Source organism: Pipistrellus kuhlii, unplaced genomic scaffold, assembly GCF_014108245.1.
Source record: "Pipistrellus kuhlii isolate mPipKuh1 unplaced genomic scaffold, mPipKuh1.p scaffold_m20_p_30, whole genome shotgun sequence".
Lineage (NCBI taxonomy): Eukaryota > Metazoa > Chordata > Mammalia > Chiroptera > Vespertilionidae > Pipistrellus > Pipistrellus kuhlii.
The window spans coordinates 4,707,187-4,735,102 of NW_023425530.1; the positions used below are offsets into that span (position 1 = coordinate 4,707,187).

At 50.6% G+C, this 27,916-nt stretch overlaps 4 protein-coding genes and 1 long non-coding RNA gene across 7 annotated transcripts in view; 1 reads left to right on the forward strand and 4 right to left on the reverse strand.

Annotated features, from left to right (window-relative positions):
- TYK2 (tyrosine kinase 2) overlaps positions 1–1,319 on the reverse strand; it is a 26,631-nt gene extending 25,312 nt beyond the window's left edge. The window contains exons 1-2 of one of the 3 annotated variants that reach the window (XM_045589211.1): positions 1,205–1,319; positions 210–385 (exon numbers count right to left, since the gene is read on the reverse strand). The gene's annotated coding sequence lies outside the window, so the exon portion shown is untranslated. Of the gene's footprint in view, positions 1–209; positions 386–1,057 lie in introns of all 3 variants that reach the window. The other 2 variants (XM_036459548.2, XM_045589212.1) reach the window with 2 other exon arrangements.
- Positions 1–4,948, forward strand: part of LOC118731210 — a 28,569-nt gene extending 23,621 nt beyond the window's left edge. The window contains exon 4 of the long non-coding RNA XR_004991828.2: positions 4,928–4,948. This is a non-coding gene — a long non-coding RNA (uncharacterized LOC118731210). The remainder of the gene's footprint in view (positions 1–4,927) is intronic.
- A 558-nt stretch (positions 4,949–5,506) lies between these two features.
- LOC118731209 (H/ACA ribonucleoprotein complex subunit 3-like) lies at positions 5,507–25,523 on the reverse strand. Its single transcript, XM_036459590.1, has 3 exons — positions 25,517–25,523; positions 24,811–24,816; positions 5,507–5,764 (listed from the first exon to the last, which is right to left on the reverse strand). The coding sequence occupies exon 3, from the start codon at positions 5,720–5,722 to the stop codon at positions 5,528–5,530; it is 195 nt and encodes a 64-aa protein (XP_036315483.1). The 5' UTR covers positions 5,723–5,764; positions 24,811–24,816; positions 25,517–25,523; the 3' UTR covers positions 5,507–5,527.
- Positions 9,592–11,368, reverse strand: LOC118731205 (citrate synthase, mitochondrial-like). The gene is given in 3 exon segments (XM_036459584.1): positions 9,592–11,196; positions 11,199–11,347; positions 11,349–11,368. Coding segments are annotated over 3 exon segments (1,392 nt in total). The 3' UTR covers positions 9,592–9,973.
- Positions 18,298–27,916, reverse strand: CDC37 (cell division cycle 37, HSP90 cochaperone). Its single transcript, XM_036459586.1, has 8 exons — positions 27,710–27,916; positions 22,612–22,893; positions 22,191–22,299; positions 21,971–22,086; positions 21,767–21,889; positions 20,538–20,720; positions 20,341–20,412; positions 18,298–18,830 (listed from the first exon to the last, which is right to left on the reverse strand). The coding sequence occupies exons 1-8, from the start codon at positions 27,809–27,811 to the stop codon at positions 18,681–18,683; spliced, it is 1,137 nt and encodes a 378-aa protein (XP_036315479.1). The 5' UTR covers positions 27,812–27,916; the 3' UTR covers positions 18,298–18,680.

The following is a 27,916-nucleotide window of genomic DNA, read 5'->3' on the forward strand; positions in this document are numbered from 1 at the left end:
CTCTGCAACCTCAAGCACCCAATTCCCCTCCCTGAGCCCCAGTTTCCACATGTTTGATGGAGTTGGGGTATGCATCCCCACCTTTTAGATCTGTCATGAACAGTAACAGCATCCAACTTCTTCACTGAACTAACTAGCACCAATGCAAAAACCCGTTCTCAACACATTATTCCCAAAATAACCAGGCAGGCAGGTGTGGTCAAACGAACCTGGGGGGTGAATCCGGGAGCTCCCTGTGTCACCTCAGGTAGTCACTTAGCTACTCCGGGCCTCAGTTTCCCCATCTGGAGAACGAAGATGCTGAGACCGCTGCCATCAAAAGATGGCCGTGCCGTTTCAACACAATTCCGCATGTTCCTATGTTCAGCACAGACCTTGGTATAGGCTTGAAAAAAACACCACCACCACACAAATATGACAAAAACAAGAGTAAAATCATTATTTATTGGTTTCATTCTCATGATGGCTTTTTCTCTTTTAAGCTAAGATTCCTTTTCTCCCACATCCACCCCCATGAGTGACCTCTGGCCCTCTTTCTTGCCTAAGCCTAGGAGGCGTTTAGTCCAGCTCTCTCCTCCCAAACTAGCTCCCAGACTTTTTGAAGGCCAGGCCCAGGCCCCCTGAAGTCTCCAGTACCTCCAGGGAGGGACTGTCAGCCATCCCACTGATCTTGTTGATTTAAGACAAAACAATGGCGGGAAGAGGAGAATGTTGTAATGTGGGATTCCCCAGCAATGAGCTTCTCTCTCTGAGCCAGTTTCCTCATTTCGAAAACGGGCATGTAAAGGTCTCTCCCTCAAAGACGAGGGGAGGCTTCCCTGCGAGGAGGCAGTTTGGAAAAGGCTGTGCAGAGGGCCTGGGCCCTTGATAAATGTCTACTATTATTGTCCATTCACATTTAGAATAAGGTCGTGGGGATGGGGAAACTTTTGGGGTGCCCACCCTTCTCCGCCCAGAACCAGCTTTGGGTCGGGATGAGGTCGGCCCTCGGGAAGTCCGCACGCCGCACAGCCAAGCCTCCCACCCCTGCGGGGCGGGAAATGTGCGGAGCACCCACCGGGCATGGACCAGTCCCGAGGCGGCGGCCGCTTCCATCCACCTCCTGCAGAGCGTGGCCAGGCCCGCACCGCCCGCCGGCCGCATCCTTCCAGACGGCCTCCAGCTGCCTCTTGCACAGCCTTTCCGTGGCCTCCTCCACACTCACCCTTTCCCGGGGACTCCGGCTCGAACCCGGGACCCAGTCCTACCACCGCAGGCAGCCGCCGCCGGACCTCCGCCGAGATGCCGCCTCCTTCAGGGGCCACCCGAGGAGGGCGCGCTCATTGGCTGCCATGGAACCAATTGCGCTCCTATTGGTCCCCGGCTCGCCTTTCGCTCAACTGCGATTGGCTCGATCGCCTGCCGGAAGTGCCGCAGCGCCAGCGATTGGCTGACCGGAGGTGAGAAGACGCGGATAGGAGTCCGCACCGGCGGGCGGAAGAGTGTGGTTTTCTGGGGCCTCTGCGTTCTCAATGGCCCTGTTTATCTTGGACTTCCGGACCTGACCCCGGTGTGAGCCCCACTTCCTCTTTTCCGAGGTCAAGGCTGCAGCCGCGCGCCAGCCACTCAGCCCTCCCACCCTCTGCCTCGTGTCTGCCTGGCCAGCCCACGTCGCTGGCCGAGCCCCCCTCCTCCAACACAGGAGGCATCTCCCTCCCCCCACTTGCTCGCATCTCTTTCACCCCGTCCTCCGAGGCCCCCTTGCTGTCATTAGCAGCGTGGATGTCCCTCCTAATTGGGGTTCTAATCCATCCCCAACCCCACCCGGCACAGCGAGTCGCTGTCCTTTGACAGAGAAGGAAATCCTGGCAGCAGTCCTGAGTGTTGGCTCTTACACCCATTTCTCAGAGAAACAGGCACAGAGGGGGCCACAGACTCTTTCCTTAACCAAAATGTAGTCTTCTGAGCCATCTTTCCGCTAGCCTTCGACCTTGGCCTATGTTCTGTCTTTGCCCAGTCCAGTCTGAGCAGACTCCTGCTAAGTTAGTGATTCCCAACATGGGGCACACGCCCCCCAGGGGAGGCAATTTGATTTTTAAAAATATATATTTTATTGATTTTTTTACAGAGAGGAAGAAAAAGGGATAGAGTTAGAAACATCGATGAGAGAGAATCATTAATCAGCTGCCTCTTGCACACCCTCTGCTGGGGATGTGCCCACAACCAATGTACATGCCCTTGGCCGGAATCGAACCCCGGACCTTTCAGTCCACAGGCCGACGCTTTATCCACGGAGCCAAACCGGTTTTGGCGGCAATTTGATTTTTAAGAAAAGCAATTCGAGGATGAGTTATTAACTGAAGTTTTTTTTGCATTTCTTATGGTTCTAGGGGCCTCATACACAGTATATAAATATAGAATGACATATTTATGCATTTCGGTTCTCTTATATGTTTTAAAACTTCATTTGCTATTTTTTCATATCAGTTCATATTATTTTAAAGAGACAATTTCTTAGTGATTTCTTCCTCAATACTTCAACTATCTTCTTGTTCTTTTATTTTTCTCTTTCAGGAATGCCATGGTCTTTGAAAGCTTGTTTAGACCAAGTTGGTGGCCTTTTAGACTTTCTCCATGTGAATAGGAGTTCACTTTTTGAATAATAAGGATTATATGTCACAGGGGGGGCATCAGGATTTAAAGTTGCTTAAGTGGGGAGCATTATCTCAATCTGTTGAGGTTCTGCTTCCCGGCATATGTCGACAGTTTGGCTCAAATAAACTCACAAAAATTCAAATAAATAAATAAATAAAGTTGCTTAAGTGGGAGCCACTGTTCTCAGTCATCCCACCGCCCTTGATATCTAGTCAAGTTCCTCATCCTTCATCTTTGATGCATATAAGTCCTTGGCCTCTCTTTAGCAAGAATTCTCAGTTCCATTTAGCCAGAGTCCCTCTACCCTTGATGTCTCTTCTTAGTCATTTTCCATCCATAGACAACACCCCCTCCCTTGGCTCACAGCTGTCATTGCTGTATTCAGAATTGAGCCTGATCTCTCAACCCAGTTACAATCCCCTATTGTAGTGTTTCCCAAACTTTTGACATATGTGTACCCCTTCTATAATTTCCATAACGCTGAGTACCCCTCGTACTCATGAGAACATAGAATTAGGCGCAGCTAAGCACGGTGCAGTGCATACCCCCACCAAACTCCCGTGCAACGCGTACCCCTACCAAACTCTTCCCGTACCCCTGGGGAACACTGCCCTATTGCATAGACCCGGATCAAGTCTTCCTTGTCCTTTTAGCAAGCGTCAGAATAATATTTTCTTTAACAGAGTTTAAGTTAAAGAAAATATTATTTTTCAGATCACGGCACAAAAGGGCAATCAGAGCCCTAACCGCTGTGGCCAAGGACACATGGCTACCCCTTTCTGAGTCTGAGAACATATGGGGAAAGATAGATTCTTCCTCGCAGGGCAGCTATGGAGGCCCAGTGTGAACTAGTGGAGACTGAGCCTGGTGCCCGGGAAACTGGGGGCTGAGGGATTCATCCATAGCATGCAGTTGGAGGGAAATGGAGGGACTTGTACTGACATGGAGACATGTCCGGAGTGTCTATAATAAAGGAGAGGGCCTAGCCAAGGTGGCTCAGTGGTTGAGCATCAACCCATGAACCAGGATTCCCGGCCAGGGCACATGCCTGGATTGTGACCTCCATCCTCAGTAGGGGGAGTACAGGAGGCAGCCAATCAATGATTCTCTTTCATCACTGATGTTTCTCTCTCTCTCTCTCCCTCCCCATCTTCCTTCCTCTTTCTGAAATCAATACAAATATATTATGTTTAAGAAGGAGTGGAATAAAAGGGATGTATTGTTGTTGGAGAAGATGACCAAGAGGACATGACTACCAGTTGACCCTCGAGCTGGTCCTGGTCAAATTGGAGGCTCCTCATCTTCCCCCTGACTTTGGAATGTGCACGTTACTACTGTCCCCTCAGTGGGAACTGCTGCAATGACACAGCCTTAGGTGTGGTGGAGACCATCCAAGTATGCTTGAATACGTGACTGGACCCCGTTAAGGCCTCTATATAAACTTCTAAGATTCTGGTGGGCAGGGGCGGGGACCTACTCATCTGGTGCTTGTCCAAGACAAGCCTCGCATGTAAGTCCCGTTGCTTATTAAACCCGCCACCTGTGTTGCCGAAACCGGTTTGGCTCAGTGGATGGAGCGTCGGCCTGTGGACCAAAGTGTCCCACGTTCGATTCCGGTCAAGGGCACATGCCTGGGTTGCTGGCTCGGTCCAATGGGCTGGAGGCAGCCAATCAATGATTCCCTTTCATCATTGATGTTTCTATCTCTCTCTTCCTCTCTGAAGTAAATAAAAAAAATATTTTTAAAAAACACACAAAAAACAAAACACTTTCATGGGCTTCACTTGTGGGCCCAGTTTTTTTTAAAAAAATCAACTATTGCCGAAGCCAGTTTGGCTCAGTGGCAGAGCATTGGTCTGCAGACTGAAAGGTCCCAGGTTCGATTCCAGTCAAGGGCATGTATGTTGGTTGCAGGCACATCCCCAGTAGGGGGTGTGTAAGAGGCAGCTGGTCGATGATTCTCTCTCATTAATGTTTATAACTCTTTATCTCTCTTCCTCTCTGTAAAAATTCAATAAAATATAGGGGAAATTTTTTTAAAAAAAATATCAACTACTCAGGTTAAGAAACAAACCACTCCCCAGACGCTCCTCATTCTGAACCAGTGAAGTCATCTCTCTGTTCCTTGGTCTGATGTAGTTTTCTTCATGGCCTATGACGACCTGACCTTTCACTGGCCGTTTCTGACTTAAACACCTGGCTTCTGTTCTAGGATGTCAGCTCCACCAGGGATGTCAGCTCCACTGTCCTCAGCACCTGGAGCTGTACCTGGCACAACTAAAGCTGGTGGAAGCAGGAGGAGGGCCTTCACCCAGTTGCCAAACAGCCCCCCATCCCCACCCCCTGCACCTTTCTCCTCCCTGACAATCTGGCCTTCCCAAACTGATTTTTTTTAAGTGACTAATAATATACCAATAATGGTAATAATCCCAGTAATCATAATAAATTTTAATAATAGCTCCATTGTCCCAGCCTGGATGTCGGCCCCAGGGCTGGGTGCTTAGAACTCTTCCGTTCTTTCTTTCTTTTTAAAAATATGTTTTTATGAATTCTAAATTTTTAATGAATAAATTAAGTAATTTATTTATTTATTATTAATCCTCACCTGAGGGTATTTTTTCCTCAACCGAGGATTTTTTCTCTTTCAAATCATTTTAATAACGTGGCAGTCAAAATATGAAAAGCAGACTCAAACTTGTTTTCTTTAAGGCGGGGTGCTACCATGATTGCTTCACACAAGCATGCTCCAAGCCTTAGATCGAAGCCTTAGATTCTAAGGTAATGATGACTCCGATTCCAAAGAGCAAGGTGGTAAGAAGGCTTCGAGGCTCACAGACGGAAAAGCCTGCTTTCGGAAAAGCCTCAGAGGAGAGACATGAAATGCAAGGGGCCTTCACAGTACAGGGTGCGACTGCTGAGTCACCAGCACCTTGAAACATTTCTTGATGGTGACTCGGTGTCTGGAGTATTTGTCGTCTGGGGACAACCGAGCAGGATGGGCCGAGCAGGTCTGTTGTCCCAGAGGATCAAACTTCTTCAGGGTATAGACCCGGTCCGCCTGTTCATTGAGGTAATACTGGAGAAACATGATCTCGCTGAAGCAGGAGGCTCCAATGCCATCTACGATTCTCTATCAAGGGTTACTGGATCAATCGGGATTTTTTTTTTAAATCCTCACCTGAGGATTTATTGATTTTAGAGAGAGAGAGAGTGAGAGAGAAAAAAAACACATCACTGTGAGAGAGAAACATCAATCAGTTGCCTCCTGTACTTGTCCCAACCTGGGATCAAACCCACAGCCTAGGTATGTCCTGACCGTACACCACAACCTTTTGGTGTGTGGGAGGATATACCAACCAACTGAGCCACCTGGCCAGGGCCCAAACCACTTTTGATTTTCTGATTCCTCTTGGGTTGGAAGCAAATTGAGTTCCCCCCAGGCACCCAGATTTGGGGGTGGGGGAGACTATTTATTATTATTATCATTATTATTATTATTATTATTATTATTATTATTATTATTGACTAGAGACCCAGTGCATGAAATTCATGCACTTAGGGGATCCCTCAGCCCTGCCTGTGTCCCACCTGCTGACTTAGGCTGAGCCCCCCAGAGAGCTAAGCCGGCAGTCAGACATCTCTCTCACAGGCCTGGGGTCTCACAGCCTGGGCCCCCTCACTCATTACCACCTCCTTACCACTCCCACCACCACCACCACCACTGCTGCACTTGTCAGCCATGAGCCCTGCTTTTGGCTGAGTAGTGCTCCCCCTGTGGCAGCTCCTGTGTTTCGTGTCTGCCCCCTGGTGTTCAGTGCGTATCATAGCAACTGTTCATTCTACTCTTTGAAGGATTTGCACATTAGGGTTTTATTACATAGGATTTCAGAGAGGAAGGGAGAGTGAGAAAGATAGAAACATTAATGATGAGAGAGAATCATTGATCAGCTGCCTCCTGCATTGCCTCCCACCGGGGATCAAGCCTGTAACCCAGGCATGTGTCCTTGACCGGAATCGAACCTGAGATCCTTCAGTCCGCAGGCTGACACTCTAGCCACTGAGGTAAACTGGCTAGGGTGGGCCCTGTCTTTTTTAATGACACCCCACCTGTTTCTCCCCTTTCCCATGCTGCCAACTTCTAACCTCAATAATGACTCTGCATGTGTCTGTTCAGTTCTGTGTACAAATGGGATGTTGTGGAGATGACCCCTCCCCCTGCTGCCTGGCTCCCCTCCCCTTTTCCTCCTGGTCGTGGCCACTCATGCAAGCAGGACCAGTAAGAGTCAGGGAACTTCAATTTAAAAAAAGAAATAGACACAACAATTTAAAAAAAAAAAAAAAAAGAAAAGAAAAGAAAAAAAAAAAAGAGCTGGGCTCAATCATGGGATTGAGCATCGTCCCCTGGACCAAGAGGTCCCAGGTTTAACTCCCCGTCAGGGCACCCACATGCGATGTTTCCATCTCTCTCTTCCTTCCTCTCAGTTTAAAAACCAATAAAACACGCCTGGCCGGTGTGTGCCCGTGGCTGAGCATCGACCTATGAACCAGGAGGGCACGGTTCGATCCTGCAGGAGGCAGCCAGTCAATGATTCTCTCTCATCATCGATGTTTCTCTCTTTCCCTCTCACCTTTCTTTCTGAAATCAATTACAATTATACATATATACATATATATATATGAAAGAAATATAAATAAAAATCAATAAAAAATATTCGTGCAGGCCCAACGCACAGAATTCGAGTAGCAGCAGGCCTTCCTTCCCCCGGTTGCCAGCACCGGCTTCCCTCTGGCCCCCCGGACCCGGGCTTCCCTCACAGCCCCAGCTTTGTCTGGAAGATAGTACAGAAGGACGTCCAGTCTCATTTCTAATGAACATATTATGCTTTTAATTAACACACACACACACACACACACACACACACACACACACGAAGCTGGTGGAGCGAATGGCCTGGGGAGCTCTGCGGAACTGAGCTACTGTCCTGTCTGCTCTGAAGGGCTGGCCGTGGCCTTCTGACCTCAGCTTCCTCTCTGCCACTGGGAGTGGAGCAGCAGGAAGCTGAGGGTGCCAGATTCTTCAACAGCCGCCCAGCGGAGGTGGGGCGGCCTCTGCTGGGCCTAGAGGCTGCACTACAAAGGGCAGGATGTAGCTGGGATCCACCCGGTGTCTACTGAGGGAGGGACTGACAGGAAATGATAAAGCGACATAATTATAACAATAATGGTAATAATCCCAGTAATCATAATAAATTTTAATAATAGCTCCATTGTCCCAGCCTGGATGCTGGCCCCAGGGCTGGATGCTTAGAATTCTTCCGTTCGTTCTTTCTTTTTAAAAATATGTTGGTTGTTTTTTTTTGTTGTTTTTTTTTTGGGGGGGGGGTTTGTTGTTAATAAAACATTTATTTTGCATTTTAGACAGAACAACCTGAGGTCTGCATCATGACTTGACAAGTTCCCCAGGGTTTATAGGCAGTGTGTCCATCTGCACAGCGTGGTTCTGGGGTTGGGGACACACACACACACACACACACACACACACACACACACACACACACGGCAGGGGCTGTGAGGGAGTAAGGAGGCACAGCAGGAGTGTAATTCAATCCTTCCTTAAAGAAAAGGCAGTAGAGCATTCTGAGTCACTGAACACCTGTGCAGATGGGGCTTCTAAAACCAACACTATACTGTGAGCTCTTAGGGGGCAGGCAGGTAAGGACCTCGATAAATAAGGGACACTTCCTGTGGTGGGGGATGGGGAGGACGCCTGCCGTTCTCTTAATGCCCTCAGCCCTGGGACCTGGTATTCAAAGGAGACCGTGTCCAAACGTAAGTCGTTTTCCTGCTCAGAAAAAGGTGCCAGTATCCCTGGGATCGAGACCGTGAAGATAGCATCCCTCGTCCATGGCCCACAGCACACTAAAGTAAGGGAGAGGTCAGAGGGTAATGGCTAAAAAACTCAGATCATTGTAAGCACTGATAAAGCCAAATGACTGGGCAAGACCCTGTATCAGACTGGTCTCTCCAATCCGCAGAAAGGTCTCTAGAAGGGAGGGACACGGAGGGGAAGGCCCAGAGCACCCTTCGCTGGAGGTGCAGCACATACAGAAAATCTCAAAGGAGCCAAGACCGGTTTGGCTCAATGGATAGAGCATTGGCTTGGGGACTGAAGGGTCCCAGGTTCGATTCCGGTCAAGGCACGTACCTTGGTTGCGTGCACATCCCCAGTATGGGGTGTGCAAGAAGCAGCTGATCAATGACTCTCTCTCATCGATGTTTCTAGCTCTCTATCTCTCTCCCTTCCTCTCTGTACAAAATCAATAAAATATATTTTTTTAAAAAAAGAAAAAGAAAATCTCAAAGGAGGTATCCAAGTAATGAAGAACAGAACACTCCCAGATCCTAATTTTTATGGGGTAAGTTTTAAAAGAAAGAAACATCAGCCAAGACTGGTTTGGCTCAATGGACAGAGCGTTGGCTTGGGGACTGAAAGGTCCCGAATTCGATTCCGGTCAAGGGCATGTACCTTGGCTGCGGGCATATCCCCAGTAGAGGGTGTGCAAGAGGCAGCTGATCAATGACTCTCTCTCGTCGATGTTTCTAACTCTCTATCTCTCTCCCTTCCTCTCTGTACAAAATCAATAATATATATATATATATATATACATATATATATATATACATACACACACATATATATATATACACACATATATATATATATATTTTAAAAAGAAACATCAAACACTGGGTACTGGGAACAACAATTGCCACGCGGTTTATGACCATGGCCTTTATGGTCACCTGGTAGTGTTAAAAAAAAAAAAATGACCCAAAGCATGTCCAGCTAACCAATAGGTTTTGCCAGGAAGTTTCTGGGCACATAGGAGAGGGCAACAGGGCTTAGTACAGCTGATAATCCAACATGATTCTTATGGAAACAAGGGGCAGAGTCCCGGTGTGCTGGCCTGCTGAGGACTGGGCAGAACAAGTGGCTGCAGGTTCTCTGCAGTCAGCTTTGACCCAGGGAAAAAGGAGCGATTCTCACTCTACAGAGATGGTGTGGGGCCAGACCTAACCCATCCCACATGCTTTAGTCCTGGTCATCCTACAGTTGATGGGCAACTCATACTAATCAGGGGAAAGGAGTTGGTTAGGTAAAGAGGGGTCACTGTTCATTTTTTAAAGCCTTAATTTATATTTTAACCTCAAACTTATTACCAGTGCCTCAGATACAACTTAATCTTAAGTCTTTACAAGCCCCCTGAAACAAAAGTATATATATATTTTTTTAAGTTCCCTCACTTCTGGTAGGTAAGTTTCCCCATCTCCAAAGGTTTTACCCTGACTTAGTGTCCACAAACTTCATCAGACCATCCGTGCTCATGGACTTGGGCCTCTCGAGAGGGAAGCCGAGGGCTCGGCTCCAGATGAGCTGTGCCAGGACACCCATTGCTCGCGACACCCCAAACAGCACGGTGTGGTAGTTCATCTCCGTCACGCCGTAGGACTGGAGCAGTACCCCACCATGAGCATCTACATTGGGCCAAGGGTTCTTGGCCTTGCCCTGCTCCAAGAGGATATTGGGCACAATCTTGTACAGTTGAGCAACCAGCTTAACCATGGGGTCATTGGGCAGGTGTTTCAGAGCAAATTCTCGCTGACACGTATATCGTGGATCAGTCTTTCTCAGTACCGCATGGCCATAGCCCGGGACAACCCGCCCTGAGTTGAGTGTGTTCAAGATGTACTCTCGTAGCTTCTCATCTGGCACCCCTTTGCCAACTTCCTTCTGAAGATTTGTCAGCCAGACAAGCACTTCCTGATTTGCCAGTCCATGTAGGGGTCCTGCCAGCCCATTCATAGCTGCTGCAAAGAGCAGGTAGGGATCTGAAAGGGCACTGCCAACCAAGTGGCTGGTATGGGCACTTACATTGCCACCTTCATGGTCGCTGTGAATGGTGAGGTACAAGCGCATGAGCTCAGAAAATTGAGCATCAGGATAGCCTAACATGTTGGTGAAATTGTGGGACCAGTCCAGCTTAGGGTCAATGGCTCCAATACTGCTGCCCGCCAGGTACAAGTTCCGGTAGATCTTTGCAGCAACACAAGGTAGCTTTGCGATCAGATCCATACAATCTTGGCAAATCAACTCCCAGCACTTGGTCCGGTTGATGCCCTCTGCATATGCTCATGCAAAGTTGCTTTCACTATTGAGGGCTGTGATGGCTGCACTGAGCTGGGACATGGGGTGTAGATTGTTGGGAAAGCTGTCCAGCATGGTGACCACATGGGAAGGCAGAGCTGCCCTCTTTGCCCACTCTTTTGAGGGCCACGACACCTGTTTCTCTGTTGGCATTTTCCCAGTTACCAGCAGCCAAAATAAGCCCTCCAGCAGGGGCCCTTCCCCACCCTTAGCCTTGGGCAGCAGTTTCTGACATTCAGGGATACTGTAGCCACGGAAATGAATGCCCTCATCAGGATCAAGAACTGATGTTTCGTATGCTAATCCCTTCATGCCTCTCATGCCACCACACATCATGTCCACAGTGATTTGGCCACCACTGCCTTTCCATGTCGCTGCCTGAAGGTCTTAATTCTGGTCTGCTCCTTAGGTATCAGGTCAGCCAACACATCTTTCAAATTCGCAGATGAAGCACTAGCATGCCGGGCAGCAAGAACAAGATGGAATGCATTCTTGGCTCCGAGGAGCGGCCACAGTGAGTAAAGCCATTGGCGGGAGAATGCCTGGATCGGGATCTGACGGGGCGGCAGGGGGGAGGCAGGGCGGGGAGCGAGCTGCGGCAGGAACGGGGCCTCCACCGCTGCACCAGACGCCGCGCCGACGGGTGAACAAGGTTGAAAGGAGGCGACCAAGGGCTAAAAATATGTTTTTATGGATTCTAAACTTTTTAATGAATAAATTAAGTAATTTATGTATTTATTATTAATCCTCACCTGAGGATATTTTTTCCTCAACTGAGGATTTTTTCAGAGAGTGTGGAAGGGAGAGACAGAAAGAGAAACATCAATATGTGTGAGAGAGACACATTGATTGGTTGCCTCCTGCACTGGTCCCTGGGGCACCAGGATCCATCCTGCTACCTTTGTACATGCCCTTGACCAGAACTGAACCCAGGACCCTTTAGTCCAATGCTCCAACCACTGAGCTAAGCCAGCTAGGGCTATTTTAAAAAGATATATATTTTATTAATTTTTCACAGAGAGGAAGAGAGAGGGATAGAGAGTTAGAAACATCGATGAGAGAGAATCATCGATCAGATGCCTCTTGCATACCCCCTACTGGGGATGTGCCTGCAACCAAGATACATGCCCTTGACCAGAATCGAATCTGGGACCTTTCAGTCTGCAGGCCGACGCTCTATCCACTGAGCCAAACCAGTTTCGGCAGTTAGGGTTATTTTTATTGATTTTAGAGAGAAGAAGAATGGAAAGGGAGAAACATGCATAAGCTGTCTCCCGCATGTTCCCTGCTGGGAATTGAGCCTGAAACCCAGGCATGAACCCTGACCTGGCATCAAAGCATTGCATGGCTCAACGCTCAGCCACTGAGCCACACCGGCCAGCTCTCCAGTTCTTTTAAAGTGGGGCCAGCACCCTACCTGACAGGTCACGGAGGCTGCTGGGAAGGTTTGTGTGCTGCACCCTCACCACAGAGTGGAGCCCAGTAAGAAGGCTACAGGTCACCCCAACAATTGTCTGGTTTGCACAGGACTGCAGGGGATTCCCAGACAGGGGACTTCGGGGTTAAAATTAGGACAGCTGGGCAAGCGAGGGTAATTAGCCACCCTGCCCCAGTGGTTTCCAGGGGAAGCTAGACACAGGGTATTCCCCGGACTCCAGAGGCCTGCAGGAAGTGGCTCCCCCAGAGTTTCCAGGAGACCAGGGAAAGGCCAGGAGCTGGTGAATTAAAAAGAAAACCCCTTTGCATCTTTCTGAATTGGAAGGTTCAGGAAATAGCCCCTCCCCAAAACAGCCATGAGGTTGGCTGGGAATCCTTCCAAGGAAGTTCCACACCCTGTGGGCACGTGGGCACTTGTGTGAACACATGACCTCTGGAAAGTTCCCAGAAGCAGGCCCCGCCTGGACATTGGGGCTGGTCTCAACTGCAGACCCTGAGTGACCGGTGAATGATTACTCTGACACACGTTTCTGTGAAAGACTGCCTGGTGATAGGAACCAGGCAGCTTTGGTAGCCTGCCTCTTCGGGCTTTTTAAAAATACATATATTTTCATTGATTTCAGAGAGGAAGGGGAAGGGAGAGAGAGATAGAGAAACATCAATGATGAGAGAGAATCATTTACTGGCTGCCACCTGCACGCCTCCCGACCAGGCATGGAGCCCACAACCAGGGCATGTGCCCCTGACTAGAATCAAACCCGGGACCCTTCAGTTCACAGGCCAACGCTCTATCCACTGAGCCTAACCGGCTGGGGCTTTAGGCTTTTATTGTAACAGCAGTTTAAGATAAAGTTTAGATACAATCGGCTGAAACCGGTTTGGCTCAGTGGTAGAACGTCGGCCTGCGGACTGAAAGGTCCCAGGTTCGATTCTGGTCAGGGGCATGTACGTTGGTTGTGGGCACATCCCCGGTAGGGAGTGTGCAAGAGGCAACTGGTTGATGTTTCTCTCTCATCGACGTTTCTAGCTCTCTATCCCTCTCTCTTCCTCTCTGTAAAAAAATCAATAAAATAGGCAGGGACGTGGGGAAAAAAATCAATAAAATATATTTAAAAAAAGAAAAAAAGAAAACCCATTTCTTTTTTAAAAATATATATATATATTGATTTCAGAGAAGGGAGAGGGAGAATCATTGATCAGCTGCCTCCTGCATGCCCCCACTGCAATCTGGGCATGTGCTCTGACCAAGAATCAAACCGTGACCTCCTGCTTCATAGGTTGATGCTCAACCACTGAGCGCTGCCCAGGCTTGATTTTTTTTTTTTTTTTGAGAGGTAGGGTGGGGGAGGGACGGAGGGAAAAGAGGAAGAGAGAGAGGGAGAGAGAGAGATTTGTTGTTCCACTTTTTAAAAAATATATATTTTTATTGATTTCAGAGAGAAAAGGAGAGGGAGAGAAACATCAATGATAGAGAATCATTGATTGGTGCCTCTATGTTTCTAATTCTCTATCCCTCTCCCGCCCTCTCTGTAAAAACTCAATAAAATATATTTTAAACAGAACAAAACAAAACAAGACTTATGCAATTTCTACTGTGTGCTGTGTCCTAGGCCCTGGAGATCCGGCCATGAATAAAACAGGAATTCCTGCCTTGGAGGAGCTGACATAAACCACATAAATACTAAGAGGTGGGATGTAGGGGATGGGGCTGGAAGACTGTAAGTGCTAGGAATGAAAGAAGTTGGGCACATAAGAGGTATTGGGCACGGAGTGTAACCTGATCTATGACAGGAGTCCCCAATAGTTGTTGCCTACGAGTAGCTATGGATTGAGGGCTCCCTCTGGTGGCCACAAAATAAGCAAGTTGTGTCGCCTAGCTTCCACGTCCTGATTTCTGTTGGGTCTGCGGGTGGGGAAGCCTGGCCCACCATAGGTGGGAGACAAAGCAACAAGGGGTACCTGACATCCCGCCCCCCAACCCCCCAGCCGCCTCTTGACTCAGTCACAGTCCAGGCAATGGCTGTGTCTCTCCGTGGCCACACATCCTGCAGGGAGCTCCCCTCCCCAGACTCCTTAGTCCTGGATTTATTTATTTATTTTTTTAAAATATATTTTATTGATTTTTCACAATGAGGATTTTTTACAGAAAGGAAAGGGATAGAGAGCTAGAAACATCAATGAGAGAGAAACATTGATGAACTGCCTCCTGCACACACCCACTGGGGATATGCCCGCAACCAAGGCACATGCTGTTGACCGGAATCAAACCTGGGACCTCTCAGTCCACAGGCCAACGCTCTATCCACTGAGCCAAACCGGTTACGGTAGTCCTGGATTTATTAATAGCTCTCTTATGCTGCTAGTTCTGGGGCGCCTCCCTTGGCAGAATAACATACCCCATCCCCAAAGAGCCTGTGAATATGTTATGCTACAGAGCAAGGGAGAATTAAGGTTGCAGATGGCATCAAGGGTGCTAATCAATCAATCAATCAATCAATACAAGGTAAGAAGGATGCTAATTAGCTGATCTTAAAATAGGGAGATGAGTCTGGGGGGCCCATTATTGTCACAGGAGTGCTTAAGAGTGGAAGGGAGCCCGGGTGGCGTGGCTCAGTGGTTGAGTGTTGACCTATGACCCAAGAGGTTATAGTTCGATTCCTGGTCAGGGCACATGCCCATTGTGGACTCAACCCCCAGTGTGGGGGGCATGCAGGAGGCAGCTGATAAATGATTCTCTCATTATTGACGTTTCCATCTCTCCTCACTTCCTCTCTGAAATCAATAAAAATATTTTTAAAATTTATTTTAAAAAGTGGAAGTGAGAGGAAGAAAAAGAGATAGGAGTGATGTGATTTAAGGACTCATGCTTGCTATCTTTGAAGATGGAGGAAGGGGCCATGAGCCAAGGCAGGCAAGCCTTCCCGAGAAGCTGGAAAAGTCAAGGAAGTGATCCCACCCAGAGCAGCCTCCAGAAGGATCAGCCTGGCAATGTCTTCATTTCAGTGAGACTTCTGACCTGCAGAACGAGAAGATAATGCATTTGTAGCTACTGAGTTTGTGGCACTTTGTTACAGCGGCCGTGGAGAACTAATACACTCAACATACGTGTTTGTTTTCCAGCCCCCCTCACATCAGTGATACCAGTCCCTCCACTCTTTTGAGTGGAATTCTTAGTGTTTCCCACTAAGCAGTCCTGCTCCTGGGAATTTTTCCCACTGGTGGGCAGCCTGTACTCATGGCAAATGGTATGTATACAAGGGTATTTCTTGAGGCATTGCTTGAAAAAGTGGAGATTAGAAAAAAACACACACAAGTGTTTGTCAAAAAAGGACTGATGAAGTAAATGCTGAGATGCACACATTGGTGTTTTCCAGGCTGGGGAGACAGAATGAGGAAGTGCTGATGGACTTTTAAGGAAAGATCTGCAGGTCATATTGTTCATTGAAAAAAGCAAGACGTTTCAGATTGTAGAGTAGGCTACATTTTGTGTAAAAAGAAGGGGAAGTGGCCCGGCCAGCATGGTTCAGTGGTTGAGCATCAACCTATGAACCAGGAGCTCAGGATTTGATTCCCGGTCAGGGCACATACCTGGGTTACAGGCTTGATTCCCAGTGTGGGGTGAGCAGAAGGCAGTTGATCAATGATTCTCTCTCATCATTGATGTTTCTATCCCTCTTTCCCTCTCCCTTCCTCTTTGAAACCAATAAAAACAAAAACAACATATATTAAACAAACAAAATCCTCTGTAACTGCCCTAGCCGGCTTGGCTCACATTGGCTTAGAGCAGTGGTCGGCAAACTCATCAGTCAACAGAGCCAAATATCAACAGTACAACGATTGAAATTTCTTTTGAAAGTCAAATTTTTTAAACTTAAACTATATAGGTAGGTACATTGTTATTAACTTAATTAGGGTACTCCTAACCTGGCCTTTACTAAAAACTCAAGAAGCCAAAGAGCTGACCACTGGCTTAGCACATTGGCCCATGGACTGAAGGTACATGGAATCGAACCCAGTCCATGGGCCAATGTGCTAAGCCAGTGGTCAGGGTGAGATATTCCAGTGAAGGGCACATATCTCAGTTGCAGGCTTGATCCCTGGCCTGGAAGGAGTGCATGCAGGAGGCAACCAATCAATGTGTCTCTCTTATACAAATGTTTCTCTCTCTGTCTCTCCCCCTCCTTTTCACTATCTCTCTTAAAAAAATTTTTTTTTCAATGGAAAAATATACACTTGAGTGAAGATTAACAAGAAACAAAACAAAAACTCTGTAACTAATGTAACTAAGACAAATACTTACTTTAGTGCAATATTTTCAAACAGTACAATGAATATAAAAAATGTCAATAATAAACAAAATATCGAAATTTTAGGAATTAGAGTGCCTGAGGCCAACGGAAAAATCGAGAATATGGATTGTCTTTGAAAGGTTTCACAGCAAAGAATTAAGTTGCCCTAGCAGGTGTGGCTCAGTGGATGGAACCTGGGCCAATGGAGCCGCCCCCCCCCCCCCCCTCTTCACTGTCATTCAAGGGCACATGCCTGACTTTCCCGCTTTTTCTCCAGTAGGGGGCATGCAGGAGACAGCCAATCAAAGGTTCTCTCTCATGTATGTTTCTCTCTCCCTCTCCTTCCCTCTTGGAAATTAATTTAAATTAATATTTTAAGAAGGAAGTAAATAATTGTCAACCCTGGATGAGTGAAGTTTATCCAGGACCTTAGGATGCCTTTCCTCACCCTGCCCTCCAGATCCACCACCTGCCTTTCTCATCTATATGAAAAGCATTAGGAGATGCAGCTCACTATTGCCCCCTGGTGGTGATCAGCTTGTGCACAACAGCATTCTGGGGCCCTTAGCTTTGGCAAATGTTTGCTTAGAGCCCCCTGTATGGTAGAACCTTGTGGCGCAGTGAATACAGGACCAGGAAAGGCTCCCTTTGTCCTCTGGTGGAGCTCACAGCATAACAGACAATACACAGGTCGGCAAAGCCAGGCACTTGGGCAGCTGAGGTAAGCTGCCTGGGGTCAGGAGGGACAGCTCAGAAGGCTGGTGGAGGGCCTCTGGGCGGTGGCATCTGTGGAGGGGGGTGGTATCGCTCAAGAGGGGCGGGCAGAGGGCTTCACTGGTTTGATATCTCATCTCTCAGGCTAATGTGTCCATGCTCATTGTACTGTTCTTTAAAGCCCTTTCTGGGCCCAAATATTCCACTACTTTTTAAAAGGAGCCCCACTTGAGGACACTGTAGGGGTGTTCAGGCAGAGGAACAGGCATGCACCAAAGCCCACATCTTGAGCACGTGCCAGGCACCTGCTTGCCAGTGGCATTATCTCCTTTCACAACTGTGGGAGGAAGGCACCACCGTTCTTCTCATTGTTCAGAGGGACCCTGAGACCGAGTTATCCAAACTCACACGATATAAAATTTCAAGTGCTCTCACACCGGCAAGGCACAGAGGGAGTGGACAAAGGGACACAAGGTGAGTGAGTGGACAAAGGGACACAAGGTGAGTGAGTGGACAAAGGGACACAAGGTGAGTGAGTGGACAAAGGGACACAAGGTGAGGGCAGGGAGGTGACCGGGCAGTGTTCTGGGCCGGGTGAGCCTAGGGAGGGCTTTGGCCTCTGCTCGGAGGGAGAAGCGTGTTCATGTGCATCCTCTGGCCTCTGCCCGTTGGGGTCTGGTGTGGGGCCGATGTCCAGGCCAGAGGTGATGGGGACCTGGACCAGGGTGGAGGCCATGTGAATACAAAGATGTTTTGGAGGCAGAGCTGCCTACATGGGAGGTGAGACCTGCTGCAGGCAACTTCGAGGAACAAGACAGGTCCAAGACTGAGAGGTGAGAGGCAGGTGAGAACTTCGATGGAAGAGAATGCAACAGAGTCTGGAGTGAGCACAAGAGTTGCCCAGGTAGATGGAGGGCAAAGCGTGGGACTCACAGGCCTAGTCACCAGCACTCATCAGGTTCCCCATTCCCGACCCCCCACCCCCGAAGAGCTGTGCCGACAGCCCGCGCAATGCTGTACAGAGCATCTGAAATCCTTTATTGGAAGATCACTGCTGTTTACCATATAGGAGACTCGACAGCTGACAGTGGAAAGAGCCGAGTGACTGGAGCAGGCCCCTCGGCTGGGGACCCTCCCCCTCTCCTGTGGATCGGCCTAACCACCTGCTCCTCCCTGGACCCCAGGGCCTTTGGCATAACGCTGCTGGGGGAGCTCAGGCAGTGAAGGCCCTTGACTCAAAGCAAGACGTGGATGAGTGCGGGGGGTGGGCACGGGGCAGGTCTTCCAGGCTGGGAGGCGGGGGAGTGAAGGAAGCCAGGAGCTAGGGCAATGGCATCTATTTTCATTTCTGAAAAGGGGGCACGGACGCCTGCAGGCAGGCGGGCAGCAGCTGGGGCGGGTCACGCGCTGACATCTTTCTCGTCTGGCTTGACAGTTTCCAGTAACGGGTCCCCGGGACCTGCCTCCTCTCCCTCCTTGGCCTCACTGGACTTGGAGTTGGGGACCCAGAGGCCTGAATCGATGCAGCGCTGCATGTGGTACTTTGCATCCTGTGGGGAGAAAGACAGACAGGTGAGGCCAAGCTGCCACCTCCCCGAGGTCCACCTGTCTCCTGCACGTCCTAAAGCTTGCTTACTGCTCATTCAGTGCAGAGCTACCCAAAAGGACTGCCTGCAGTGATGGAAAGGATCCATAATCTGTGCTGTCCATCAGCCACATGTGGCTATCACGTAAGTCAAATGTGGCTAGTGCAGCCCGGCTGGTGTGGCTCAGCGGTTGAGCGTTGACCTATGAAACAGGAAGTGATGGTTCGATTCCCAGTCAGGGCACATGCCCAGGTTGTGGGCTTCATCTCCAATACAGGGCGTGCAGGAGGCAGCTGATCAATAATTCTCATCATTGATGTTTCTATCCCTCCCTTCCTCTCTGAAGTCAATAAAATAAAAAATAAATAAGAAAGCATGACCTCTGTGATGATCTCTGTGTACCAAAGACAGGCAGTGAACCTCAAGCTGGAGTTTGAAGACCTAGAAACCCCAGCACAGATCCTCTGAAGGGACCCAATTTACATATGAGGAAACCAGTATGGCCAACCATTAAGCCACTGTCAGGAACGGGGTCAAACCGAGCTCTATTAAGACTCATCTCGCCAAAACCGGTTTGGCTCAGTGGTAGAGCATCAGTCTGCGGACTGAAAGGTCCCAGGTTCGATTCTGGTCAAGGGCATGTACATTGGTTGGGGGCACATCACCGGTAGGGGGTGTGCAAGAGGCAGCTGGTTGATGTTTCTCTCTCATCGACGTTTCTAGCTCTCTTTCTCTCTCCTTTCCTCTCTGTAAAATATCAATAAAAAAAGATTTAAAAAAAAAAAAAAAAAAAAAAGACTCATCTCTCAGCACTGCTACTGCTCCTAACTAATGACAGCTGAGATTTACCAGCATCTACCATGTGCCCAGTCCTTCCCATGCACTTGGCCAGTTAATATCAAAAGAGAATTTGTGTTCCTAGCTGGTTTGGCGCAGTGGATAGAGCGTTAGCCTATGGACTGAAGAGTTCCGGGTTCGATTCCGATCATGCCAGGGTTGTGGACTCAAACCCCAGTGAGGGGTGTGCAGGAGGCAGCCGATCAGTGATTCTCTCTCTTCACTGATGTTTCTGTCTTTCTCTCCCTGTCCCTTCCTCTCTGAAATATTTTTTTTTTTAATTTTTTTTTAAAAAGAGAGAATCTGTGGTTTGATAGGGAGGAACCTTCTCCTTGGACCCCCTTTATCACTGGTAAGGTGGGTCAGTAGGCTGTGCTGGCTGTGCTCACAAACAGCCCACAGTGACGTGAGACTCAGGCTGGATGCCGGGGACATAGTCTGGATGCCGTGGTACAGAAGCCTGGCTGCCTCATGTGCTGGCCACACAGTGACCCAGCCTCCCTCACTCCTCCCAGAAGCCCAGGAGACCTTCCTTCTATCAGCAACACGGAGAGCTGGGGGCAGGGGAGCTGAGGGACACGCTGCTGGCCTGCCGCTCAGCCTGGCTAGAGGGTGGGCCTGGGGTGCAGTGACTTACATTGGGGTCCATCTTGCTAATGGCGTCTTGGAGCATCTGCACGTCCTTCACGTCAAAGCATTTCTGGAGTTCCTGCGGGGGCAGAGGGGCTGAGGTCAGGGCTTGGTCCCTGGGACTCCCGAGTCCTGCTGGCTACCTGCCTGCTGCCCGCCCGCCTGCCCGGGGCTGGGGCTGGGGCTGGGGCTGCGGCTGCGCACCTCAGGGAGAGACTCGTAGACTTCCACGGGGTCCAGGCCGCCAGGGCCCAGCCGCTTCTTGCGCTCCTCCTCCTCGTACTCCTTCATGGCCTTCTCGATGCGCAGCTTGGCGCGGCCCCGCACGCGCTCCTTGAACGCCTCCAGCTCGTCGTTGAAGCCCTCCATGTACTGGTGGTCGGCCGTCTGTGGGGAGCAGGAGGCAAGAGGGGTTCCCAGGCCGCACCGAGGGACCCAAGACCCGCCTGCCGTCAGTCCTCAGGGACACCCTGGGGCTTGAGCCTCTTCTCTGTTCCATCTAGCCTCCGCCTCTACGCTCAGCCGTTACCACCTACACAGGCATACCTCGAAGGTACTGCGGATCGTTCCAGACCACCGCGATGAAGCAAACATCGCAATAAGGCAAGTCACATGAATACCTGGTTCCTCGGTGCATATAAAAGTTATGTTTACAATATACCGTAGACTAAGTATGCAATAGCATTATGTCTAAAAAAATGTACATACCTTAATTAAAAGATACTTTATTGCTAAAAAATGCTAACCATCATCTGAGCCTTCAGCGAGTCGTAATCTTTTTGCTGGTCTTGCCCTAGTAACATCAAAGATCACTTGATCACAGATCACCATAATGAATATAGTAATAACGAAAAGTCTGAAAAACTGGGGATATTACCAAAACGTGACCCAGAGACATGAAAAATGGTGCCGGTAGACTTTAGCGCAGGGTTGCCAAAAGCCTTCAATTTATAAAAACACACAACACCTGCGAAGTTCACTAAGGTGACGTGCAATGAAACAAAGTGTGCCTGTATGCTGGTGACCACCTGCCTGCTGCCCCCTGCACCACTGACCCCCACAGCCATTCCTGGGTGTCCTCCTGCGGGGGTTTTCGTCGACACCTCACACTCAGCACAGCCACTGGATCACGCGTCCCCGCCCCCACCTGCCTGGCCCTCAATCTCCCAGCTCAGCGCATGGAGCTCTTCTCTTCCAGATGCTCAGGGGAAGAAACCTGGAGGTGTCCTTGACGCTGTCCCTCACCCTCTTTCAAAATCTGTCTGGAAGCCAACAAATTCTCACCTCCTGCATGGTTCCGCCCTCTCCTGATGTTTAAGGTTCTCATCATCGAGGCCTGGGCCCCAGTGGACATGGGTCTGCCTCCCACTAACGACCGCAGGCTGGTTCCCTGAGGACCACCCCCCCTCGCCTCAGCTGCTCAGGGCCCCCACCTTGATCTTCGTGAAGAACTGCCGGAAGCAGGCCCGGGGGTCCACCTTCAGGCTCTTGGCCAGCTCCAGGATGAACTGCATGACAATGGTCTGGTGCGCCACCTGCTCCATGAGGGCACATTTCTGCCAAGGAGGACAGCACCGTGTCACCGGGTGGCAGCCTCAGGGGAGAGCCTTCCCCAGCCCAGGGCATGCTCCACTCACCTCCTCCACCTCCAGGTCAATGCACCAGATGACCAGGTAGTTGGCTGTCTCCTCGCACACCAGGTGGGCGTTGTCTGACAGGTACTTCTGACTGTCATCCCAGCGGTGGAGCATGCCTACGGCAAGGTGTTGACAGGGTGCTGGAAGGACCTAGAGGCAGAGCCAGCCCCCGTCACCCACAACCCCCTCAGGCCCTGGTGGAGCTCCGCACCCAACTCACCAAAGTGCTTTATCTGTTTCTCATATTTCTCCACAAAGGTCTTGTGTTTCTGTTCTCTCACCTCTTCTGACTCCTCCTCCACCTGCTCTGGCTTGGTATTGACCATGCTCTGTGGTGGGGAGAGAGGGAGCGGGCTGGGGTGAGGTCTCGGAGTGCCTCGAACATGGCCGAGTGCGCCATGGCCTCAGTTCCCATCCCATCCACGGTGATGGGACCATGAACATCAATGTAGCCTCTGACTAGGGCATTCGGGCAGATCAGAAGGGGACCAGTGGGGTGCTTCATCCACTTGGCATCCCTGTTCCCCCCATTGTCCCCATACATCTCTCCCTTAACCTGTGCAGCCCTTACCACCCCCACAACCTTCCAATGGCCATGGAACCCAACCAGGGGTGCGAGTACCCCTCAGGCCCCTGCACACCTTGCTGAAGCCGTCTTTGCTGAGCGTGTCCACGTTCCAGGGCATGCTCTTCTCCTTCTTGCGCATCTCCTCCAGCTTCTGCTCCCAGCTCCGCTCCTCCTTGCGCAGCTGCTGAGCCTCGGCCTGCAGCCGCTCCAGCTCCGCCTTGCTGCTCTCGTCCTCAGCCACCTCTAGCTCCTTCAGCTTCCGCTGACACTCGAGCACCTTGCGCTTGCACTCGCGGCAGCTCCTGTCCAGCTCCTCCTTCTCCTTCTGGAACTGTTCCATGCGCTCCACCCGGGCCTGTGGGCAGGGATGACCCATCACTCTGGGAATGGCCTGCCCCTTGATCCTGACCCCTTAACCCTGGCCCCATCCCAGCCAAGGGCTTCCAGGATGTAGCTGGGATGGTCACAAGGAATGTCTGCACCGACACGTGTCCTGGGCGCCCAGCTTCCACCCTCACCCCCAGAGAGACCTACACACACTTGAGTCAGGACAGGTCCCCCCTCTGCTCAGAACTCCTCATGGCTCCCAGCTCACTCACAGCAGAAGCCCAAGTCCTCCCCTTAGTCCACAAGGCCCTGCACACTGTATTACCTCTGTGCCTTCCCCTCAACTCCCCTGCCCCACAGCCACACTGGCTGCCTCGGCCTTTCCTGAATGCACTCCAAACCTCAGAGCCTTCGCACTGGCTGTTCCCTCCGCCTGGAAGGCTCTGTGCCCGGAGCCCCCTCCCCTCGGCTTACTCTCTCGCATCCTTAGCATCTTGGCTCATGTGTTGCCTTACAGGTGAAGCCTTCCCCGAGCACCTCACTGAAGATCAGACCTCCCCTCACGCATCCTGCACCATCTTCCTCCTCAGCACACGTCACCTGCTAACGCCCAGTGACAACTATTTATGTTTCAGGCAGAGTCCCTCTCCAAGGACACTGGTTCCCCAGAAGGGGGGATACATCTGTTTACTGGGTCACACATACACTGGCACACGGCAGAGGCTCAGGAATTGCTCGCTGGATGAATCAAGACCCCCCACCCCCACCCTGGCTAGTGTGGCTCAGTGGATAGAGTGCCTGCCCAAAGAACAAAGGGTCTCAGGTTTGATTCCCAGTCAAAGCCATGTACCTGGGTTGCAGGTTCAATCCCTAGCCCTGATCCAGGGGTGTGAAGGAGACAACCTCTCTCTCTCTCTCTCTCTCTCTCGCTCTCGCTCTCGCTCTCTCTCTCCCCCCCCTTCTCCCTTCCACTCTCTCTAAAAAAATCAATGGAAAAAATATCCTTGGGTGAGGATTAACAATAAAATGAAATAAAATAAAGACATCCCTCACCAAGGTCATAGGCTCCCCTTCTTCCTCAGAGTCTTGCAACCCATCCTCTGTCCAGCAACCCTCTCAATCCACCTCTGCCTGGTGTCCCGTAGGCATCTCCAACTCCATGTCCAAAACCAAACCCATCATTTTACCCCCCAAAACCCAGACTCCTGCCCTGTCCCCCTCAATGAAGCCACCCCTACCCCACCTCCTGCCCCCTGTTGAGGCCTGCTCACTGATCCTGCCCTGCCCTGCCCTCCTGCTCTGGCACCAAGTCCTGACGGTTTTTCAGTATTAAATGACTCTCTAATTCACTCCACTGCGAGTCTTTGCGCCTGGATCACTGCCAAGGCCCCTTCAGCTGTCTCCGGACAGCATGCCCTCCTGAGCCCCAGCTTCGTGCCCAGTAGCTTCCTGGGTGTTTCACCCCAAATGTCCACTTCCACTGGGCCCTAAGCCTAGTGATGGTGCCCATGTCACAGCCCCCTCGCTCAGTCCCCCATTCAGACCCCTCTCCGATCACTTGGTCCTGTCTGCTTTCCAGCCCGCTGGGCTCCACCATCATCTTCCCTGGCTCCTGGCTGAGCCCATTCAATCCAGAGCCATTGGCAAAATCCTTCAACTGCTGCTCTCTCAAATTCAGGCTCAGAAGCTGACAGAGGAGTCTCTGGGCCATATACAGCTTTCCCCACTACTCCATCCTAGTGTGTGGGTTTAGATGGAACGTTCTGACCCTGCCCCAAGCTGCCGACTCTGGGTCCTGCCCTCCTCTCCCGACTCTGGGTCCAGGCAGATGTTGGCCCTCGTGGTTCCCGAATACACCAGCCTCTCCGCCTGTCAGCTCTGCACATGCTGTGCCTTCCACCTGGAATTCTCTGGCTTGGGTGGCAGCAGACACCTACCACCCTACTGGTCTCTGCTGGGCAGCCACCAAGCTCTGCCCGGTGTCCTTTGGGTGACCGCCAGGGAGGCCACAGCTAAATAAAGGCCTCCCAGGACTGGCAGGGTGGCTGCCTGCCAGGCCCGGCTTCCACCTCCAGGAGGGGCTGGGCAGGGCAGAAGCCATGGCAGTGGGCGGGGCTGCCCTCCCGCCTTCCCGAGGGGGAAACCAAGGCTCATGGAACCTCAATGTGGCACAACTCACTGGAAGGAGCCGCAGAAAACCAGTGGTGACGAGGGAGCCTCACCTGTCCCCTCTGGAATCGCTGGAAGTTTTTTTTTATCATGAGAGTGAATTACCTAAATAATAATGATGAAAGTAGTGGCTAAAGTTTAAAAAGAACTATTACATGCCAGGAGATGTCCCGAAAGCATTACATACATTACAGTAAGTAAATAAAGCAACCCTCATTACAACCCTATGGGGTGGACACTATTAATATTCCCAACTGGGGAAACTGAGGCACCGAGAGATCAAACACTTTGCTTGAGGCCATGCAACAAGTGATTCAGGAGCCAAGGTGTGAACCCAGGCAGGGAGTCTGTGTTCAGCAGCTCACAAGGCCACCATTCTACCCATCCCACCTCTCCTCCCGGGGCCTGAGCCCAGTTCTTTTCAGATCTGATCGCATTTCAGCGGACTGGGGTAGAACCCAGGCTTGCCTAGTGCAGGGGACACTGAGGCCCTCTGTCTCCACTGCTGCCTCAGGGCTCTTGTGGCAGGACAGGAAAAGGTTCTGTGGGAGGAGGGAGGGGGGAGGAGGGCGCGGCAGGAGGAAGCCGCTACAGGATAGAGGGTCCTCCCCCGCAGCGGGACCAAAGCGGTCTCCATGAAGCAGCGTAAATTAACCTCTTTAATTTAATAAACTTGTGCTCCCAAGTTAATTGTCTTCAGAGCTCTGTGGAGGTCTGAAATATTTCAAAACAGTAAGTGTTACACACAACAGGAAATGGACGTGCTGGAACTTTCTTACACTCTAGGACAGGGGTGGGGAACCTTTTTTCTGCCAAGGGCCATTTGGATATTTATAACAGCGGTCGAGGGGCACTCAAAATTATCAACTCAAAAATTAGCCGGCTATATTTGGTCAAACATTTAATTAACTCACCCTAATGCCTTGGCAGGGCCAGACCAAATGATTCCACAGACCTTACGTGGCCCACAGGCCTGGGGTTCCCCACCCCTGCTCTCCAGAGGCTGGCCCAGCAGACACACCACAAGAGACAGCTGCTTTAAGGAACGGGCTGGAAATGGGACTTGGGGCCAGATGTAGGAAAGAATAATGCCTTGGCAAGATGGAAAAGGGCCCTTCTAAGAGTTTCTGAATAAATGATTGGGAGTTGCCATAAGGGAGGGTGGGGTGAGGCATTCCTAACTGGAAGGTTCTGCGAGGTACACACCCTCAGTGTAAGAGTATAACAGGTACAGGCATGTGGATACAGCAGCTCTGATATGGGGGAGCAGGAGGTTAGAACATTAGGTTTTGTGCTTTTTTTAATGTTTTCATTGATTTCAGAGAGGAAGGGAGAGGGAGAGAGAGAAACATCAATGATGAGAGAGAATATGTCAGAGAGGAAGGGAGAGGGAAAGGGAGAGAGAGAAACATCAATGATGAGAGAGAATATGTCAGAGAGGAAGGGAGAGGGAAAGGGAGAGAGAGAAACATCAATGATGAGAGAGAATATGGATTGGCTGCCTCCTGCACGCTCCCCACTGAGGATTGACCAGGCATGTGCCCTTAACCAGAATCAAATCTGGGACCCTTCAGTCTGAAGGTCTATGCACTGAGCCAAAACAGCTGGGACTAGAACCCTAGGTCTTATGAGAGCCATTCTATTGGTCTGTGAGCATGGTTGGACAGGGAGAGAAGCAGGGGTACTCTCAAACTTGGGATTCTGGGATCTGGGTTTAAAAGGAAAATAGATAAAAGGGGCAGTAAATTTGGAATCAGGCTGGGAGAGGGTTCCTGATGAGAGTAGAGACAATCTGGGTGTCGGAGAGCAGCAGGCCAGGCTGGCGCTAGGAGGAAGGCAGAGTAGGTTTGGATGAGACGTTCCAATGCTGGTAGAGGTTCTTCTACAGGAAGCTGGTCTTGGGGTGTGGGTGGTGCCTGGGTCTCCAAAACCACGTAAGGAGCAGGGGCTCTGGCTGGGAGGGAAGCTGCAAAGGTAGGGTTTCCTGATGTCATGGGATATGGGGTCTACAGTAGGTGAGACTAAAGGAGAGCAGACAGAATTGGAGGCTCCACCAGGATAGAGCTGGTAATTCAGTCTGGAGGGGAACCGGGTTCCAAACCTCCAGTCTTAGATGGAACTGAGGACCCCAGTAGGGCAAAGGACTTAATGATGGGGAAAGGGTTTGGGTGTGGGTTGGCATCCAGGCCAGGAACAGAAATCCCAGGGGAAGCAGAGTTCCTTTTTCTATTTGGAGGACAGGGGTCTGTGGATCTGAATGAGAATCATCCTCAAACCCAGGAAATCATATCGCAGAATAAATTCATTCAAGAATTAGGGACTCTAGGAACTGGGGAGGGAAGAGGAGGGGCGAATGGGATATCCAAGCTCAGAAGTGGGTACCCGACTAGGATCAGGGTCCAGTCTCTGTGGCAGAGTTCTGGGTATAAGTCGAAGGTCCCAAACAGGACTAGGGGGCACCCCCAAAGCTTGTCTTGGGAGTCTAGACTCTGAGGAAGATGCCCTAGGGGTACCGGCAGTTCTGGGGTCACGGAGTTGAGCCCCGGAAGACATTAAAAGCCCAGTCTGTGCGGTGGGATCCCAGATGTCAATGGCGGGTCCCTGGAGGTAGAAGGGATCAGAACTCTGGAGCGCAGTCCCGGGAGGGGGGAAGGGGCTGGGCACGCGCGCTCTACCTGGTGCCGCCAGCGGAAGAGACTGGCCGTGTCGATGTTGGGGTGCGTCTCATCTTCATCGTCAGACACCTCGATGTGGTCCCACACGCTGTAGTCCACCATCTTGCGCCGTGGCCCAGCCGGCTCCGTTCCGAAGCGGTACTGGCGGTGGTGGCAGCGGCAGCGACAGCACTGGAACTTGGGCCCGCGGACCCCCGCCCCTTCCGG

Excerpts from the sequence above, each read along its gene's own strand:
- LOC118731209 (XM_036459590.1), bottom strand. The coding sequence starts at position 5,722 with ATGTTTCTCCAGTATTACCTCAATGAACAGGCGGACCGGGTCTATACC.
- CDC37 (XM_036459586.1), bottom strand. The coding sequence starts at position 27,811 with ATGGTGGACTACAGCGTGTGGGACCACATCGAGGTGTCTGACGATGAA. Across the intron at positions 20,413-20,537 it reads TCTACGAGTCTCTCCCTGAG|GAACTCCAGAAATGCTTTGA; the intron begins GTGCGCAGCCGC and ends CTGCCCCCGCAG. Across the intron at positions 18,831-20,340 it reads TTAGCAAGATGGACCCCAAT|GATGCAAAGTACCACATGCA; the intron begins GTAAGTCACTGC and ends TTCTCCCCACAG.